The 19,486-nt window shown below is 33.2% G+C and overlaps 1 protein-coding gene across 12 annotated transcripts in view; it reads left to right on the plus strand.

Moving 5' to 3' along the window:
- Ih (hyperpolarization activated cyclic nucleotide gated potassium channel Ih) overlaps window positions 1-19,486 on the plus strand; it is an 87,740-nt gene that overhangs the window by 45,545 nt on the left and 22,709 nt on the right. For 9 of the 12 annotated variants that reach the window (XM_081980624.1, XM_081980618.1, XM_081980620.1 and 6 more), the window contains 3 exons: window positions 9,860-10,023; window positions 10,078-10,214; window positions 13,368-13,511. In XM_081980624.1, coding sequence (XP_081836750.1) covers window positions 9,860-10,023; window positions 10,078-10,214; window positions 13,368-13,511 — 445 coding nt within the window. The remainder of the gene's footprint in view (window positions 1-9,859; window positions 10,024-10,077; window positions 10,215-13,367; window positions 13,512-19,486) is intronic. The other 3 variants (XM_081980619.1, XM_081980621.1, XM_081980627.1) reach the window with 1 other exon arrangement.

Below are 19,486 nucleotides of genomic sequence, written 5' to 3' on the forward strand. Positions count from 1 at the left end.
TAATAATTTGTTCAAATTGACATTTCAGATATAGAAATTAACTTAATAATTAGAGCAAATAGTCAATTTCAACCTTTTTTTGTTGCATGCTGGAGAATTGACTTTAAAACTTGATCAACAAGGCCTTTTTATATGTTTTGACTTTTGAAACTTGAAAAGATGATAATTTGTGGAATTTAAATTTCAGATATAAAAATTGACTTGATAATGGGACCAAATAGCCAATTTTCACATTTTTTCATTTCAAGTTGTAAACTGACTTGGAAACTTTATATCAACATGGCATTTTTCACGATTTTAAATTTGAAATGTTGAAGAATGACTTGAAAAGTTGATAATTTGTTCAAATTGATATTTCAGATATGGAAATTGACTTAATAATTGGACCAAATAGTCAATTTTACATTTTTTTTGTTTCAAGCTAGAGAATTGACTTTAAAACTTGATCAACAAGGCATGTTATGTTTTGACATTTGAAACTTGAAAAGTTGATCATTTATGGAATTTAAATTTCAGATATGAAAATTGACTTGATAATGGGACCAAATACTGACTAAAATTATATCAGTACATTTTCGGAAACAGTAGCAATATATGGACATTATAAGGGGTTTCTCTTATCAAAAAATTTAAGAAATGCTGATCTACAGAAATGGATCAGAAGCTGAAATACTGGAAAATAGACCAATTATTACAAAAAAAATTGAAAATTACATTTTTAATATTAACCATGTTGCTAATAAATTCCGCTCTAAATAGCTACTATTACTTGGCTGGCTTCTTACAATATGCCACACCAACACGCCGGAAAATTGTGAAGTGCAACCTCTGCTTCAGAAACAATGAGACTTTTATAATCTGCAACCGCAAAAAAAAAGCCAGCTTCCACTTTAGTCAAGTTTGCACAGTTTTTTTGTTTAACCCTGAAGTTGGCCATAATTCAAAAACGGCTCGAGACAGTTTTGTATTAGACGGTTACAAGCCCGAGCGAGCTCCCATACGAAGCCGCTTTATCTGCGACAAGTCGTCATTGTTTTGACTAAATATTTGCCCGATTCAATTGCGTGAGTAAATGATACAATCGGGAATGTAAACAACATGATATACAGTGCTCGCGTTAATGATGAGACCCCCTTTTATTTTCTGAACTCGTATAGCTATTGCCACAAAATTTGGAACGCTTAAATAAGATCAAATTGTCCGTTTTTTCACTTAAAATGTGACAAAGTGACAGTTTTACGTTGATTTTTCCTAATGGGATAGTCAACCGTGAATTTGTACGTCATTTGTTCCTTCCTTCCTTCCTGAATCCTTTATCTAACTAGGGGAATATGACTTCTGCTCCCTTTATGGGGCAATTTTCCAGGGGTTTTCTTTCTGCCTAGGATTTGTTTGACTCTAGGCTATCCCAAGGCAGGCCTCTTGATGCTTCGGTATACAAATCAATTGGTTGTATTGTGTGATTTCTGAGCTTTGCTTCCTCTTTGATAAGGGCGGTGCTAGAAAGTGTTAGAAATACAACACAACAAAGGAGGACTACAGAACTGCTGGCTGAGAGTAAAATGGGTCCAGAAACCTTATCTACAAACAATATAGGAAAGGCATTTAAGATCACTTGTCTTGTCTTCTTTTTTCTATCCATTAATTCTAATTTTGCAAATTGATCCACTTCTTCATTTCCGTTTATTTTGGAATGGCTTGGTATCCAAGCTAAAGAAATCTCAAATCCTGCATCTCTTGCTTCAATTAAAAAAGTCTTTTGGTTTCTAAAGTGACATGGTTCTTTTTAGGGTTTATGGTATTGTCATCCAATACATACTTTTTGAGTCGGTGAGAATTAAGGCCTTTTTGATATTCTTATATGAGATATGTTTTTGGACCAGTATGGTAACACCACGTATATTCCTGATACTAAACTGATATCAAAAAGTAAAACTGTTACAAGAAAGAAGGTGTTCCACGTTCCAACCTTCTCTAAAAAAAAATAACCAAACAAAATAACCTCACTATTTCTTCTTTGTTTATGCCAAATTAAATGTGCTCCTTGGGGATTACCAAACAAAATACACTATTAGATAAAAATTCTATAATTGAGGAGCCCTTAAGAGTTCCTTGAAGGAACGATTATTAATACAATCCTAAGAGGTTGTTAATGTGTTCTTCGATACAACCCTGACCCAAATCTCCCCTAAAATATTATTAACCGATAAGGGGAATTCAGTGGCATGACGACTTCCTGAAGGAAGTTCTTTATCGAGCTGAAAAGGGTCTCATTCCTCAAATTGCTTTGATAACAGTGGAGGCGTTAAGTAATGCTAGGTAGGCGTTTACACAACCACCCTCACAGTGGCTTTAATAAAAAAGATAGAAATTACAGTATAATGTGGACAAATCAATGAAGAACTGTTTTATGACATTGTAACAAATTTTAAATCGATACGTTTTGTGATTATTGTTTGCTGCATTATGACAACACGCAACCAGTAACAGTCGATTATTATTCAGCTAATAACTAATTCATCTCCACACAGTTCCGTGATTTCAACATGTTTATTGTATGTGTTATATTGTCTTTTGCATTAACAATAATTGTTTTAACACTCGTTTCTAAAGTAGTCTTTTTAAGAACATGGAATATAACAGGCTTAATAGTATCGCATATCGAAACTCATAAAGAAGGTGTTTTACGTGTTAAATTTTCTTCTACATCATATTCTATTGCTTCTTAACAACACTTTTTGGATCTTTGACATTTATTTTATCGTTATTTAGTTCTGTCATCTTCTTTTAAGCATGTTTAACTTACATAACAGCACAGATCGTCAGGGTTTCTTCTTTTTTTTAAATGTTGGTAAAACTTGAGTTGTTGCTTCATCCAGATCTTTTGGAAAAGTCGTTTTACTGCAAATGCTTCTTGTTTCTTCAGTTTCTTACTAACTCTTGTTTACTAGTATATCTTTGAAGTCTTAAAACCATTTTCCAGACTGAGTTTAAGCGCGAGATTCTCTAGCCACTTCTCATCAAGAGTCAGGCCAGTCTTCTCGCCAGCTTCGCTGCAACCTTTAGGTTTTCTTGTTTTTAGTGAAAAGTTATTAGGAAAACCTTGTTTCGATCTTATGGAAGCTTTTTGGATGATTTATTAAGCTTTCCATTTCTGATCCTTCTTTCTTTAGTTGTTTTTGCAACTTCTTCGCTTAGTTTAGTGGATTTCGTCTTTACATCATTCTCTTCTCATTTGTAGGTGTTGGTGACCGTAAATCAGTAGTTTTGGTTGGAAAAGTGGTGGGCTTATCAGTGAAAAAGATTTAATAAAGTTTTATCGGTCTTCGTCACATCTAACTCAACAAACATTGTCAAGGATTCTTCTTTTTTCTGGACGACTGCCAGAACTTGCGCTGTTGCTTCATCCAGATCTTTTGGAAGGGATTTTGTACTTCAAATTCTTCTTCTACTGCATTTGAAATAAGGAAGGTTTTGTTGCAAAGACATGCACCTGAATCTTCTGTTTCTCTAATATCCACTTCTCTCCAAGCTTAGGTTATCAAATTATCGAAAGTCAAGTCAGTCTCCTCGCCAGATTTGCTGCAATCATTGGATTTTCTTGTTTTTAATCTAAAGTTATTACAAAACTCTTGTTTCGGTCACTTACAAGCCTTCTACATTGATGATTTATTCAGTTTTCCATTTCTGATGCTTCTTCCTTTAGTTGTTTTTGCAACTTCTTCGCTCAGTTTAGTGGATTTCGTCTTTACACCATTCTCTTCTCATTTGTAGGTGTTGGTGACCGTAAATCAGTAGTTTGTTTGGAAAAGTGGTGGGCTTGTCTTCTTCTTCTTTTTTTATCTCACTTCGTGCATATCTTACTATAAGTCTCTATTTCTATCTCTATCGATCAAGTTACGTAGTATCCCTACAGATTATCGACAGTCTTTGCTTCAATCTTCAAATCTTGTTGTTTTAAGTAAAAAGTTATTAGGAAACTCGGTTTCGGACTCATTCACTTCAAATGCTTCTTTCTTTAAGGTTTTAGTTGTTCTTCCAACTTCTTTGTTCAGTTTTACATCATTTTTTCTCATTGGTAGGTGTTGGTGACCGTAAATTAGTATAGGCTTATCATTCAAACAGCTTTGATAAAACCACTTTGTCTCCCTCAAAATGGATATTACCAAACTTTGATCTATATCTTCCATCAGAAATTACGAAATTACTATTGATATCTTCCTGATAAACCTCAGATTGGCATTTAACTATAACCTATACAAATGGCCTTAACGTGAGTTTAATTTGTTTGATAACTTAAGGAACCATTAATAAGTAACGTTGATTTTAATTAAAAAATCCTTTAAGAGTTTCTTAAAGACTTTCTGCTGATGTAATGATAGCGGCGTGTTGTTTGGCGTAAGCTTTTTTTAATTACATCAAAGAACGGTTTGAAGAAAGCTGAGATTAGGATTGTTTGCATGGAAACGTCGGTATTATTATAATAAAAGGCAATCAAAGAAAAATAAAACGAAGACACTGTGATTGATTGCCCACTGGTTCGTCGGAATGGCGGAGCTAGAGAAAAGGAATTTTAATATCATCCCGGTAATTGATAACTCACTTTTGTGCCTTAATTATGTACCACTTTTCCGGGATTTCTATTTTATGGCGTGTATTAAACGGTCTTGTTTTATGCGGTCGGCATTATCTGCATGAATTGCGGTTATTAAACGTCCGTTTCCGGTTTTATAGGTTATTTGTGTTTTATGCTGACTGTAGATAAATTCAAATTATAATATTTTTTAAAAAGCCTATAAAATGTTTTTTTAGTTATATATTTGGTTAAGTTATTATTTAATGATTAAGATAACAATAAATAAAGTTTTTTTAGTATATTACGTAACTAGTGCTGTAAGAAGCATTTTACTCACGAATCCGCGTAGCGGCGAGTGTGTTATTCTATGAGCGCGTAAAATTTAGTGACGTACTAGACTTTATCTACGACCAAGTGTAAAATTTGACAGAATCCAGATGTGAGCAGTAAAATTCAACATTTAATTAAGTACCATGCAATTAAGCATTCAACGTGAATCAGAATACCATTCAAACCAAACATTCAACAAAGTACCATGCAAACAAGGATTGAAATTCAACAATGAACCATGCAAACAAGCAAATAAGCAATCAACAAACAAACAATCAGCTTTCCACAAAGATCCATGCAAACAGACATTCATCAAATTACCATTCAAACAAGCAAATAAGCAATCAACATGCATGAAAGTACCATGCAAACAAACAAACAGCTTTCGACAAAGATCCATGCAAACAGACACACTTTGTTCCGGTATCACTAATTCTGCAAAGCTTCACTATGTCTGGTCTTACTATGGTGAAACAAGTTCCAGTGTCGACAACCATTTGACAATTTCTTCCGCAAACCTTACCATTCACTTTCAAGCTTGTATTGTTCTTCTGAAGACGAGCTACCTTAATAACTGTAGCTGAAGCTTGATAATGATTTCTGGTCAGCTTTTGCATCTGATGTCCTTTTTCACCACAGTTCCAGCATTCTAAGAATCGTGTAGACGGCCTTGTTTCGTAATTTTGGTTGACTTGTCTTCTCCTATTCCAGATTTCCTTGTTCTCTACTTTTCTGTGTTTATGACCTTTCTCTCCGCTGTTGAGCTTGTTTGAACATTTCGATTGTTCTGTTGGCTTCTATTTAACACTCCCATTAGTTCTTTTCGGAAGGTCTCTAACTATTGTTTCACATCTGATTGAAAGCTTGAGCGATGGAATATCGGTTCCTGTATTCCAAGGACAGTCGTAATGCTTGCTCCGTATCACAATCCTTCATACCCCTTACAAAGACACAAACCGCCACTCCCTCTCATGTCTTGAGAGGCAGTTGAGTAGCCCAACTAAATGGGCAATATCAGCCTCATACTGCTGCAAGGTTTCATTGCTTCTTTCGCTTCTACTTGATAGCTGTGCCTCGTAAACTTGTTTGTTCCCAAACATCATCTCCAGATGTTGAATCAAATCTTCGTTCTTCTTATAACGGCTTTCATCCAAGATCTGCAAAACCTCCAGGGTTTCTTCTCTGAGTGACAAAACCAAAGCGGTGGCTTTGTCACTCTGCTTCTTGTAAATCTGCCACGAGGTCTTACCATCGTAAACCGGAGGTTTGATGTTGGAACAAGCATTTGAGCTGGCAACTAGATTTGGTTTCAGGGTCTTCTCCTGCAACTTGTCAGAGATCAGTCTCAGATTCCTTTTGTAAATTTTGGACCGTTTTCTCCACTCCTCCTATATTCTTCCTGTAACTTCTTCAATGGTGTTTGTCACTTTTTCCTCCAATATTTCAGTTCGTTAATCACACAATCTAATTTTTGTTCTTGGTCTTCGAGTTGACCTTTTATGTCATCAAACTTACTGTCCTGGTTTGCTTTCATAGACTTCCAACTTCTCCTCAAACTGATCTTAACTTGGGTTGTTCTAATTTCAGCTTGGCTTGCTTTCAGTTCGTCAAATTTGCTGTTCTAGTTTGCTTTAATCTCCTCTTGGATTGCCTTTTGCTGTTTCACTGCGTCCTCCATTTTTGCACTTTGTAATCGAGTACACTTCTTGCAGGTTGGTCAGTTTCTTCTTTCCTCGAACGCTGTCTTTCTGGATTTCCAATTCAACTTCTATCACTTGCAATACACGCAGAACACACAAATAAAATAATGACTTATTATTTAAAAAATCTAATACTATAAAAAAGGCGTATCAAACACTTTCATTCTAATAAAGCAATTATGTATCACTTGGCAACACCCTAAAAAACAACAATTAGAGAACAGTATAAAAGGAAAACAAGCAAAATTTTCGGTACACTTCAAAGAGGAAAACAAATTGACAATATAATTTAGATAAGCAAGGCACAAAATAATAACTTTTATTTCTAATGAACATCCATAAAATGGAAAATATAATAATTCCGTAAATATGACAAAGGTTTTCTCGAATACGCAAAAAGAGTAATGCCATTCTATTCATTGTCATATCCCTCCTCTATTGTTTGTTTCAGCTCCTAATGAGTTTTAGCTGGTATTGCTCATTTGGCATATACTCATCCTTTCATGTTGTTCCTTTTAGCATGCTTTGACACTTTTAATTAGAGAAGTACACTGTTCTGCGTTTAATTGCTGCTGCAAGATATATGGACTCTATTTTATTATTTCAGTGAAATAATATCTTTTTTCCACAAAATTTGGTTACCTATAATATTCACTATTAAGTTATTGTCACATCAAAGTTGTTTATACATTTTCGGTTCGATTATTAAAGTGATTGGAGATATAGAATTAAAAGTATTAGAAGTTTCCTTTTGTAAGATGATTTTCATTTAACTGGAATTAAGATCATCAGTCAATGTCACTTTGTTGAAATTTAAAAATAGGAAAGAAATTAGAAACACATTTGACTTGAGGGTTAATTTAGGTGTCTTTTAAGAAGATACCATAAAACTATTCTTGGATATAAATTGATGAGCATTTGCTAGCAGATTGCTGAAAAGGCACGTCTGCTATCCAAATATCTGACAATTTGAATGGTTTAAATTGCTTGGTCATCAACATCGTATATTTGACACAAATGAGTGATAAAAGTTCCATGGAGCGAGCAGAGCGTTTTTGACGTCTCGATGACGTAATTTAGCAAAATAATTTTTTGACCAACTGTCAAATTATGTCATTGTGACGTCAGAAAAGCTCTACTCGCTCTATGGAGCGTAAAAACGAATGTGGCCAATGTTATATCTGACACTGACATATTTACTGAATCTTTGTTAAAGTAAAATGATTGATTGAACACAGTGGAGTTCAATGACCGTCATTGAACGTTGCCCACATTAAATTAACATAATAAAGTCATAATCTGGTGCAGCCATATTTATTAACCAAGATTGACTTGATTGTCTTGAGTATTCAGAGGGTTCGAATATTGACAAATACTACAAACTTCTTTGTATAGATTCACAAGCTTAAATATCATTTTGTTACATACAATTGACATACATACTCTGATTAGTAAAGGAAGTAGTAAATTTTTTGGTAGAAAAGCTTATTAATTCAAATTCAGTACGATTTTTTAGGAATTTTTAGGCCTCATAACCAGATAAAGATTTCCTGAAGTTTAGGGAAAAACTAGGGGCACTATAGAGAATTCCTCTAAATTTAGGGAAATGTTACGTAACATTACGTTAATATTTTCTGCCAGCTTAATGGAGAATAGATTTCGGGTTATTTGGAAATTCCAGGAAATACAATAATTGCATTCAAACTGGTTGGAATAGAGCTCAACTCATCAGTGTGGCTTTGCCAGTAATTTACAGGATTTCATTAGTCAAAATTTGACAATAGTGCAATTGAGGGACGAACATTTTGAGTTTTCAGATCCCTCAAACCCAAAAAGTAGCCGATATACAATAACGATGCAATTCAAAAAAAGTAAACAATGTCGAATATCTCGGAAACAGTTAGAGATACGGAAATTTTTCATCAGACCAAAAATATTTAAAATGGCTTTCTGCACCCAGTGAATTAGGTTTACACTCACTTAGAACCTGGTAAACGCGATCACAACTAGCAAAGGTTAGTTTCAAATTTAACTATAGTTTTTTTATTTTTTGAATACCTTTCGGTTAGCAGTCCAAGAAAAACATTTTGAGTTTTTTCCAGTTGCTGAAATCCGCAAAAATAGCGGAGATACAAAAGACAAAGACAAACATTTTCAGCTTTTTACAGTCACTGAGAGAACTCTAAAAATGGTAAAGTTACGGAATTTTTAAAAATTTGATGCAATTTCCCGAAAAAAAGTAAAAAAGTCCAATATCTGGGAAAGATTAAAGTTAGGAAAATGTTGCAGAAGATCAAAAATGTTCAAAAAATTACTTTTTGCATCGAAATATCTCGGAAACGGTTAGAATTAAGGAAATTTTGCAAGAGCCATACAGAACGTTAGTTAATTTAACTGTGTATCTTTTGTTTTTTGAACACTCTGTATAACTTCGTATTGCGGTTAGCAGGAAGTGAAAGAGCAGTTCAAGACGATAGGGATGCGGATTTTTGTTTGAAAATGGTGATTTCAATTTTCAAAAAAAAGTACAGAATTCAGAATATCTCAGAAATGGTTAGAGTTACGAAAATTGTGCAAGATTGTGCTAATTTACAAAAAAAGGCATATTTTGCCGTTCAAAAATTTCCATTTTCTCATATTTTTTATTTAAGTGAAGTTTCCAGAATAGGGTTTTCCAATTCAATTTGGTCTTTTCTTGGAAAGTACTTTTTGGACATTAATCGTTATTCCTTCTAATCTCTGATAATTTTTAAACTCCTTAAAATATATTTTAAGGAGTTTAAATTTGTGACATTATCTGAGAACTTAAAAGGTTAGAAGTGATTTGGTTATGTCATTGAAGTTCTGTATGTCAGTATTTTATATGTCAATGGAATCTAATGGCGTTTTTGATGGGCATGTTTAGTGCAAAACCAGTGTATTGCCATATTTAATGGTATTTCATAGAGCAGATACATTAGTTTTTCACTAAACTTGCAGCTTTCAGCTCGCTGCTTTTTCTTAACCAATCACAAACTACCCATCGTGCTGAAATTTAGGCAAATGCTACCATCACAGCTTTCAAACATTGTTAACCGTTTACTTAAAACAAAACTTAGCTTGGCTAAACTTAGATTGGCAAATAAGTAAGAATTATGAGTGACAATTTATCATTATCTTACATGACGTAATGCCAATTTTTGTATGAGCTATACTTATGTATTTGTAGCAAGTGTTTAATGATGCTCGTTCTGATGACTTTTATTTGTTCCAGGTTTTACTGGGACTTGTGTATGCTATTATTACTGGTGGCTAACTTGATAATTTTACCAGTGGCTATAAGTTTTTTTAACGACGATCTGAGTACCCGATGGATAGCGTTCAACTGCCTATCGGACACCATATTTCTCATTGATATTGTAGTTAATTTTAGAACAGGTATGAATTACTTGTAATTGTTTTAAACAATCATGTGATTGGACGTATTTGCAGGCATAATGCAACAAGATAATGCCGAACAAGTGATATTGGACCCCAAATTAATTGCCAGCCATTACCTACGGACTTGGTTCTTTTTGGACCTGATATCGTCGATACCTTTAGACTACATCTATCTAATTTTCAACAAGGTAAGGAAACCTTACGCTAGACTTCCGCGAAAACACTTTCCTATCCCGTTTCCGTGTTTTTCGACTCGGGGCCCTCAAGGTAAATCGATAGTTGCCTTCTCATGCTCGACCGGCGTGAGGAAGGTTGTAACAAGCGCCTTTTTGCCCTTATTTTTTAACCTCCGCGAATTGATGGGATATCTAGTTGGTTCGTGTCTTAAATTGATCCGTTCGGTTAGTTCAGGGCCTGAATTATTACGAGTAAATCACGGCCAATGATGTAATACGTATTTTTGTGAAGGACTATAAGTCATGCAATGTCGCTCTAACGTAACAAAAAGTTCAACGAATAAACAGAAATGGACCAGCATAATAAACATCATTTACTAAAGATACTTATTTATTCATTTAGGTACACTCTAAACCTCACTTAGACTAAGTTGCAATTTGACTGTGACAGGACAAGTGGAAGATTACACAGTCAAATTGAAGCCTAGTTCAAGCTACCCTTAAATATGTCAGTGCAATCGACCCTTAGACTTGAGTACCTTAAAAAAAATTACACTTTTTTCAAGCAATTGGGTAGTTTCTGAGATATCCGTCATAAACTTGTCCATTGTCTAGAAACTGCTTTGAAAACCACTAAAAAAATGTGAAAATGTCTAGTTACAACTCAAGTGATAGCTGTTAAATTTGGCACAACTATTTTGTAATAGGTGGGGTTGACAGATGCCAAAAGTTTCTGATCTATCCATGCCAGTTTCTGAGATATCTGCTGTTAAGTCGGTTTAATGTGTGTCTAAATTTTTGTTAGTTCTTTGTGACTACATAAATTGGGAAAATTGACTGTCATCCAGAAATTTTACTTGCAAAACTACAATTTTACCATAAATCCTCAGAGAAAAGGTCAATTTGGCTGACAAAGCAATTTTCAAGTTATTTTAAAATTTTTATGCTTGAAAATTGACTTGAAACTCCAAAAGTTAACTGGAATGTCAATTTTTCAAGTAATTCAGACACTATTAGACTTGAAAACTGAATTGAAACTTTAAAATTTGATTGGAAAGTCGATTTTCTAGTAATCAGACACTTTTGAGCCTAAAAATTGCCTTGAAACTCGAAAATTTGACTGGTAAATCAATTTTCGAGTAATTCTGACACTTTTGGGTTTAAAAATTGATTTGCAACTTCAAAATTTGATTCGCAAGTCAATTTCCTAGTAATTCAGGCACATTTGGGCCTGAAAATTGTCTTGAAACTCAGTTTTCAAGTAATTTAGACACTTTTGGGTTTAAAAATTAATTTGGAACTCTAAAATTTGACTGACAAATCAATTTTCAATTAATTCGGACACTTTTGGACTTGAATATTGACTTGAAACTACAAAAGTTTATTGCAAAATCAATTTAAACATTTCAAATACTTTTTGGCTTGAAAGTTGGCTTAAAACTTCAAAATTTGATCGAAAAATCAATTTTCAAGTAATTCAGACATATTTTGGCTTAAAAATTGACTTGACTCGAAAAATTTGACTGGCAAGTCAGTTTTCAAGTGATTCATACACTTTTGGTCTTGAAAATTGGCTCCAAAATTTAACTGGAATTTCGATTTTTAAGTAATTCAGACACTTTTACGTTCGAAAATTGATTTGAAGCTCCACAATTTGATTGGGAAGTCAATTTTCAAGTAATTCATATACTATTGGACCTGAAAATTGAATTGAAACGTTAAAATTTGTTTGGAAAGTCGATTTTACAGTAATCAGACACTTTTGACCCTAAAAATTGCCTTGAAACTCCAAAATTTGACTGGTAAGTAAATTTTCAAGTAATTCAGATGCTTTTGAACTTTAAAATTGAATTTAAACTTGAAAATTTGATTGGAACGTCAATTTTCCGTTAATCAGACACTTTCAGGTCTGAAAATTGCCTTAAACCTCCAAAATTTAACTGAAAAGTCACTTTAAAGTAATTCAAACACTTTTGGATCGAATAATTGATTTAAAGCTCCAAAATTTGACTAGCAATTCAATTCTCAAGTAATTCAGACACTTTTGGACTGAAACTTTAAATACTGATTGGAAAGTCAATTTGGCAGTAATCAGACTTTTGGGCCTGAAAATTGGCTTAAAACTCCAAAATTTAACTGGCAAGTCAATTTTCAAGTATTTCAGACTCTTGTGGACTTTAAAATAGACTTGCAACTTCAAAAGTTGATTGGCAAGTCAATTTTCTAGTAATTTAGGCATATTTGGGCTTAAAAATTGACTTGAAACTCCAAAAATTAACTGAAAAGTCACTTTAAAGTAATTCAAACACTTTTGGATCGGATAATTGATTTAAAGCTTCAAAATAATTTGACTAGCAACTCAATTTTCAAGTAATTCAGACACCTTTGGACTTGAAACTTTAAATATTGATTGGAAAGTCAATTTCGCAGTAATCAGACACTTTTGGGCCTGAAAATTGACTTAAAACTCCAAAATTTAACTGAAAAGTCACTTTAAAGTAATTCAAACACTTTTGGATCGAATAATTGATTTAAAGCTCCAAAATTTGACTAGCAATTCAATTCTCAAGTAATTCAGACACTTTTGGACTGAAACTTTAAATACTGATTGGAAAGTCAATTTGGCAGTAATCAGACTTTTGGGCCTGAAAATTGGCTTAAAACTCCAAAATTTAACTGGCAAGTCAATTTTCAAGTATTTCAGACTCTTGTGGACTTTACAATAGACTGGCAACTTCAAAAGTTGATTGGCAAGTCAATTTTCCAGTAATTTAGGCACAGTTGGGCCTGAAAATTGTCTTGAAACCCAGTTTTAAAGTAATTTAAACACTTTTGGGTTTAAAAACATGTGCAAAGGCTGATACATAATTTTGCATCGATATGTTATGGAATAAGGGTTAGGTTATCTAGGTAAGTTGTTATTTTCTGTAAGTAAGTATTTTTAGGCTTTAGGAATTTTTGCAGAAGAAATTTTAGGTCAAATATTCTATTAACAGTTTTTGGAGTGTATGCATATGAATGTGTGTCTACTTCTAGACATGCTTATATTACATTCTGAACGCTGTTTTCCTTTATGTTTCATGTAATTGAAAATAAAGAAGAATAAAGATAAAATATTTTTAAAATTTGTACACTAAAATGAATAAATTTTTAGTAAAATTATAGTTCCAGGAATATGGTGATAGTTTCCAATTCTTGCACGCCGGAAGAGCCTTACGAATGTTGCGTCTAGCAAAGTTGCTGTCATTGGTCCGTTTGCTGCGTTTATCCCGTCTGGTCCGTTACGTCAGCCAATGGGAGGAAGTTTATGTAAGTCGTTTCCAAATTTTGTTCGAGTAGATGCAGTATCGACAAGCGCGCACCAGATTGGCCCAGCTTTGTTGTTTTTTTTAAATAATTCGATAGAGAGCCGACCATACCGTAGAACAATTCTGTTGCATGTCGGAAATTGGAACGTCATTTTTATTTTCGCACCTCATTTCGTTCGTCCCTACATGGGCGTAATGAAACGTGGGGTGGATTTGTGTAGTTAAGCCGCAAAAGGTTTTTTTAATGTATGATTCAATTTTACCACGCCTGTATGTATGTACAGGGTGTCCCAATAAGTTCTACACGCGACTGTTCTCCAAAAAATATGGTGGTTTTGTCCTTTTTCCACATTAGCTAGTGCAGTATTAGTTAGAAAAAGAACAATTCCAGGATCAGTTTGGTAGGAAGCAGAAAAAGCCAGAGAAGATCCAGCATTATCTATATTTTTACTTTTCAACCAATTATTCACCAGTGCTTCAAAAAAAAAACTGTCCTTCCTATGATTCATCTTATTTTGATCGTTTTGCCATTAGTCTTCCTTCAATGGCTTCTACTTTGAAAATTTAAATGTTTTTTAACATTTTGGCATGAAAAAAGACCAAAACTAGAAAAAATCAATCGAAAAGTGACTTGAAAAATTGGAAATTTGCCTAGTTTTGACAGAAATTAGTTTAGACTGAATTTAACCAACTTAAACTGACCCATCCAAATTTCTACAGTGGGGGGAGGCTTGTAACTTTTTCTTTTGGACAAAAACAATAAAAATCTGCATGGTTTACCGGATTTACATAAACAAATTTAACGGAAAACAGTCAATTTGTGTTGTTTTACTTCCTTTATTTTCTCACAACTTAAAAAGTATTTGACAGACTGTCAAAATTGCTGTGTAAAAGTTTACAGCCTTGATTTTTGGTTCAGTTATAGCCTTGGTCCTGTTGATTAAGTGCGAACTTTTTCAGAATTTTTACAGACCAGATACAGGGCTGAGTTGGTCTTGTTTTGGGAGATAGATTTCAAAATTCTTGCTGGCCAACTTAAATTTGTCCTGAAAATTCCCTTTGAAACGAGTGCCATTTTGGATTTTGTTACCTCACACTTGTAAACGATCAACAAATCTGACAGAAAACGCAAACCTGGCAACACTGTAAATATGTGATGTAATTGCGTTGCAGTGATCAAACATGGCAACCACTGAATTTGACGTCGTAAGGTTACAGGGTTGCCAAATCAACAAATAGTAACAGCACTGAGTAACACTTGGAATTTCTTTTCAAACAAGTGGTTACTAGGTTAGGGCAAAGTCACGTGACTATAGCGTGGTTGCCATCTCAGATTTTGTGACGTAACACTCGTATAGTAACTGTCAAATACCACACCATAAAGGTGTAAAATTACAAAATCTGCTTAAAACCATGTTATGGTTATTAGAGTTGTAAATCATATTAAATGCTTGTTTATAGGTCCATGAGTAGAAATTGGACAGTTCTGATATATATCTGTTCAGTTTGAGCTAAATCAATCTGTCAAAAACTTAAAAACTATCAAAATCTTCTCCATGAAGCTACAAAATGACAACACTTTCTTAAAACTAGTAGAATCTGATAGAATTCACATCAAATGTTTTTTAGGGTTCCATGTGCAGGAATTTTGTGAAGTTGTGTTCTTGGGAGGTCTTTCCATATGTCAAAATGCTGCAATCTGTCAAATAATATTCTATGAAGCTATAAAAGTTTAAAAAAAACCCTTCCTTAAAAGCAATTCATTTCTAAATTATTTTAAGTAATTTTTACAGGTTTATGAGTTGAATTTTACCGGTTGTGACTTATTCTAAAAGTGTTTTAAAAATCTGAGGACAAAATTCTGTTCGTTTTGAAATCAGCAACTTCGTGTTGAGTAGACGTGATACTTTAAGAAAAAGTAGAATTTCATTTTAAGCGGACACTTAAAGAGAGTTGGTTTAAAAGCAAAATTTTGAAAATTCTGGAGAATTTTAGTGGATTCTTCCAACTTTTGTAAAACGCTTTTGGGGAAACTATATTATGGAAAAACTATACATTTTCAGGGTTTTAGTACATTTTAGTGGTATCGCAAGCTGAAAATTCTTTCCAACACTTCCTCTTGGACAAACAAACGCCTTATTGGGACATCCTGTATACCGTCATGTGTAACGGGTTGCGGGGAATTCCTTTGGGAATCCTTTTTGTGACGCACAGTAAAATTTATTTTGAGGATCGCGGCCACGGACAAACATGGATCGATATGGAGAATGTTTTTGTTATTAACCCAGCCAGGAAAATATTTCGGTTTCTGGCTGTGGTTTCAGTGAAGTGGACAGAATCCAACCGTAGTGCATCTGACTCTCCTGGATTAGCGTATTCCAGACAAAGGCTTTTTGCTAGTTAGACTGGAAAGGAAATAGGACTAGTTTTACGGTCCTGAAGCCGGAGAACAAAACTGGCTCGTAAAATGAGAGAATCAGCTGTAAGGAGAGATGTTTCGGGGTCACGTTCAAACTTTAGGAGAAGGGGATTATGGTGGAGAATGCATTCCCCCTACGCTTATGCCCTTTTTTTCCCTCAAGGTTATTATTCTCCGCGCAAAGCTTTTGAAGTCCTCGCAAAACGGCAAATTGTCAATGCGAATAGCGGGAGAAAGAGACAGAAAAAGTATTTTTATGCTGTATAGGGCGTAATGTTTCCAATTTCTAAGGCCTCCTTTAGGAAAATATAAGAAATCGAGCGAACGGCTTTACCAACGAAATTACACTCTTTTGTTCGAGATTGATCTAAAGGTCTCTTTTAATAGAATCGAAACTTTTTCTTACCTCTAGTTATTATATTTTTCTTGTTTATATTTTACTCAATCCATTAATTTTGATCTGACAGCATAGTTAAATTAGCAAAGTTGCTTTTCCTAGTCGTCAGACACTGATAGCATAATACAGCCTGTCCAGGAGAATGAATGAATTTGAATTTTCAAAGTAAAAATTTTGAGAAACAGTAAAATTGTATGAAAATTGACTTACTGGACTATTTGCAGTCACTCTACTCAATTTTCAAAGTCAAAACGTTAATAAAATATTCAAATTTTATGAATACTGATGTAACGCGCTATTTCCAGTCATTCTAGTAAAATTTCATGGTCAAACCGTTGAAAAACAGTCAAATTTAATGAAAATTGACTTATAGGACTATTTGCTGTCATTCTTTTCATCTTTCTGTGTTAAAACGTTAAAAAATAGTCAAACATTATGAACACTGATTTAACACGCTATTTCCAGTCATTCTAGTCAATTTTTCAAGTCAAAAGTCAAGTCAGTTTGACTAAACTATTTGCGATCACTCTACTCAATTTTCAAAGTCAAAACGTTAAAAAATAGTAAAATTTTATAAACAATGATTTAATGCGCCATTTCCAGTCAATGTTCATAGTCAAAATATTGGAAAACGGTAAAATTTCATGAAAATTGACTTACTGGACCATTTGCATTCATTGTAGTAAATTTTCAAGAATAAAACGTTAAAAAACAGTAAAATTGTATGTAAATTGACTTACTGGACTAGTTGCAGTAATTTTAGTGAATTTTCAATGTAAAAATGTTGTAAAACAGTAAAATTGTATGAAAATTGACTTACTGGACTATTTTCAAAGTCAAAACGTTAATAAAATCTTCAAATTTTATGAATACTGATTTAACGCGCTACTTCCAGTCATTCTAGTAAATTTTCATGGTCAAACCGTTGAAAAACAGTCAAATTTAATGGAAATTGACTTATAGGATTATTTGCTGTCATTCTGTTCAACTTTCTATGTTAAAACGTTAAAAAATAGTCAAACATTATGAACACTGATTTAACACGCTATTTCCAGTTATTCTAGTCAATTTTCAAAGTCAAATCAAGTCAGTTTGACTAAACTATTTGCGATCACTCTACTCAATTTTCAAAGTCAAAACGTTAAAAAATAGTAAAATTTTATAAACAATGATTTAATGCGCCATTTCCAGTCAATGTTCATAGTCAAAATATTGGAAAACGGTAAAATTTCATGAAAATTGACTTACTGGACCATTTGCATTCATTGTAGTAAATTTTCAAGAATAAAACGTTAAAAAACAGTAAAATTGTATGTAAATTGACTTACTGGACTAGTTGCAGTAATTTTAGTGAATTTTCAATGTAAAAATGTTGTAAAACAGTAAAATTGTATGAAAATTGACTTACTGGACTATTTTCAAAGTCAAAACGTTAATAAAATCTTCAAATTTTATGAATACTGATTTAACGCGCTACTTCCAGTCATTCTAGTAAATTTTCATGGTCAAACCGTTGAAAAACAGTCAAATTTAATGGAAATTGACTTATAGGATTATTTGCTGTCATTCTGTTCAACTTTCTATGTTAAAACGTTAAAAAATAGTCAAACATTATGAACACTGATTTAACACGCTATTTCCAGTTATTCTAGTCAATTTTCAAAGTCAAATCAAGTCAGTTTTACTAAACTATTTGCGATCATTCTACTCAATTTTTAATATCAAAACGTTAAAAAATAGTCAAATTTTATAAACATTGATTTAATGCGCCATTTCCAGTCATTATTCTAGTCAATGTTCATAGTCAAAATATTGGAATTGACGTACTGCACCACTTGCAGTCATTGTAGTACATTTTCCAAGTCAAGTCAAGTCAAGTCAGTTTTACTGAACTATTTGCGACCACTCTACCCAATTTTCAAAGTCAAAACGTTAAAAAATAGTCAAATTTTATAAACACTGATTTAACACGCTATTTCCAGTCATCCTATTCAATTTTCAAAGTCAAAATGTTGAAAAACAGTAAAATTGTCTTACTAAACTATTTGCGGTCACTCTACTTAATTTTCAAAGTCAAAACGTTAAAAATTAGTCAAATTTTATAAACTTTGATTTAATGCGCCATTTCCAGTCATTATTCTAGTCAATGTTCATAGTCAAAATTTGGAAAACAGTAAAATTTTATGTAAATTGACATACCGGACTAGTTGCAGTAATTTTAGTGAATTTTCAATGTAAAAATTTTGTAAAACAGTAAAATTGTATGAGAATTGACTTACTGGACTATTTTCAAAGTCAAAACGTTAATAAAATATTCAAATTTTATGAACCATTTTTAGAGCGCTATTTCCAGTGAATTTCAGTGTTAAAATATTGAAATACAGTAAAATTTTATGGTGTAACAACGCTGCCAAAAAGCTGCCTAGTTAGACAATTTAAAAAAATGTCAAAATCTGTCATTCCGTCTGTCAAAAGTGTCATTCTGACGCTAATACTATCAAAAGCTGTAAGTAAACTAAAATGGTGGAAAACGTCAAAAATTGTCAAATTTCAAGGAATAAAACCTGATGTTCAGACGTCTACTGACAGTTCTGTTCTAACACTGATACTGTCAAAACTGTCATTTTTATCATTTCATTAAAAATGTAACGCAAAAGTTATCAAATTGACGGAATAAGCCAAAACTACAAGTTTGCATCACAGGAACTGTCAGTTTTTAAAAAAACAATACAAATTAATGTTTAATGCGTCAGAAATACAGAAGAAAAAAACTAAAATTTAAAAATTTTTCCGTAATAAGTGTTTTTTTCGTTCTAGTGGCGACATGGTAAATCACCACAGATTGTCCTGCTGGCTAAATTTGATTGGTCAATAACAAATTTCAGGTGGAATTTACAAAAACTTATTGCCAGTTAAGGATATGAACGTGAATGTTCAGGAGAAAGATGTTTTACCAAATAACTATGAACAATATTGAGCTTTTGTACGTTTTTGAGAACTACTTGGAACAACACAACTCAGTGATTGTACAAAGTTTGGACTTTGTATCCCAGTAAATACAACTTTACGTTGAAGAAACTTTGTGCAAAAGCGCAACCAAACGTTGATTTTAGAAGATTGCACCACATTATAATATATCGTTTCAATTAACTTAAGCAAT

The sequence above is a fragment of the Ips typographus genome, linkage group LG5 (genome assembly GCF_016097725.1).
Source record: "Ips typographus isolate SLU linkage group LG5, UJ_Ityp_2.0, whole genome shotgun sequence".
Classification (NCBI taxonomy): domain Eukaryota; kingdom Metazoa; phylum Arthropoda; class Insecta; order Coleoptera; family Curculionidae; genus Ips; species Ips typographus.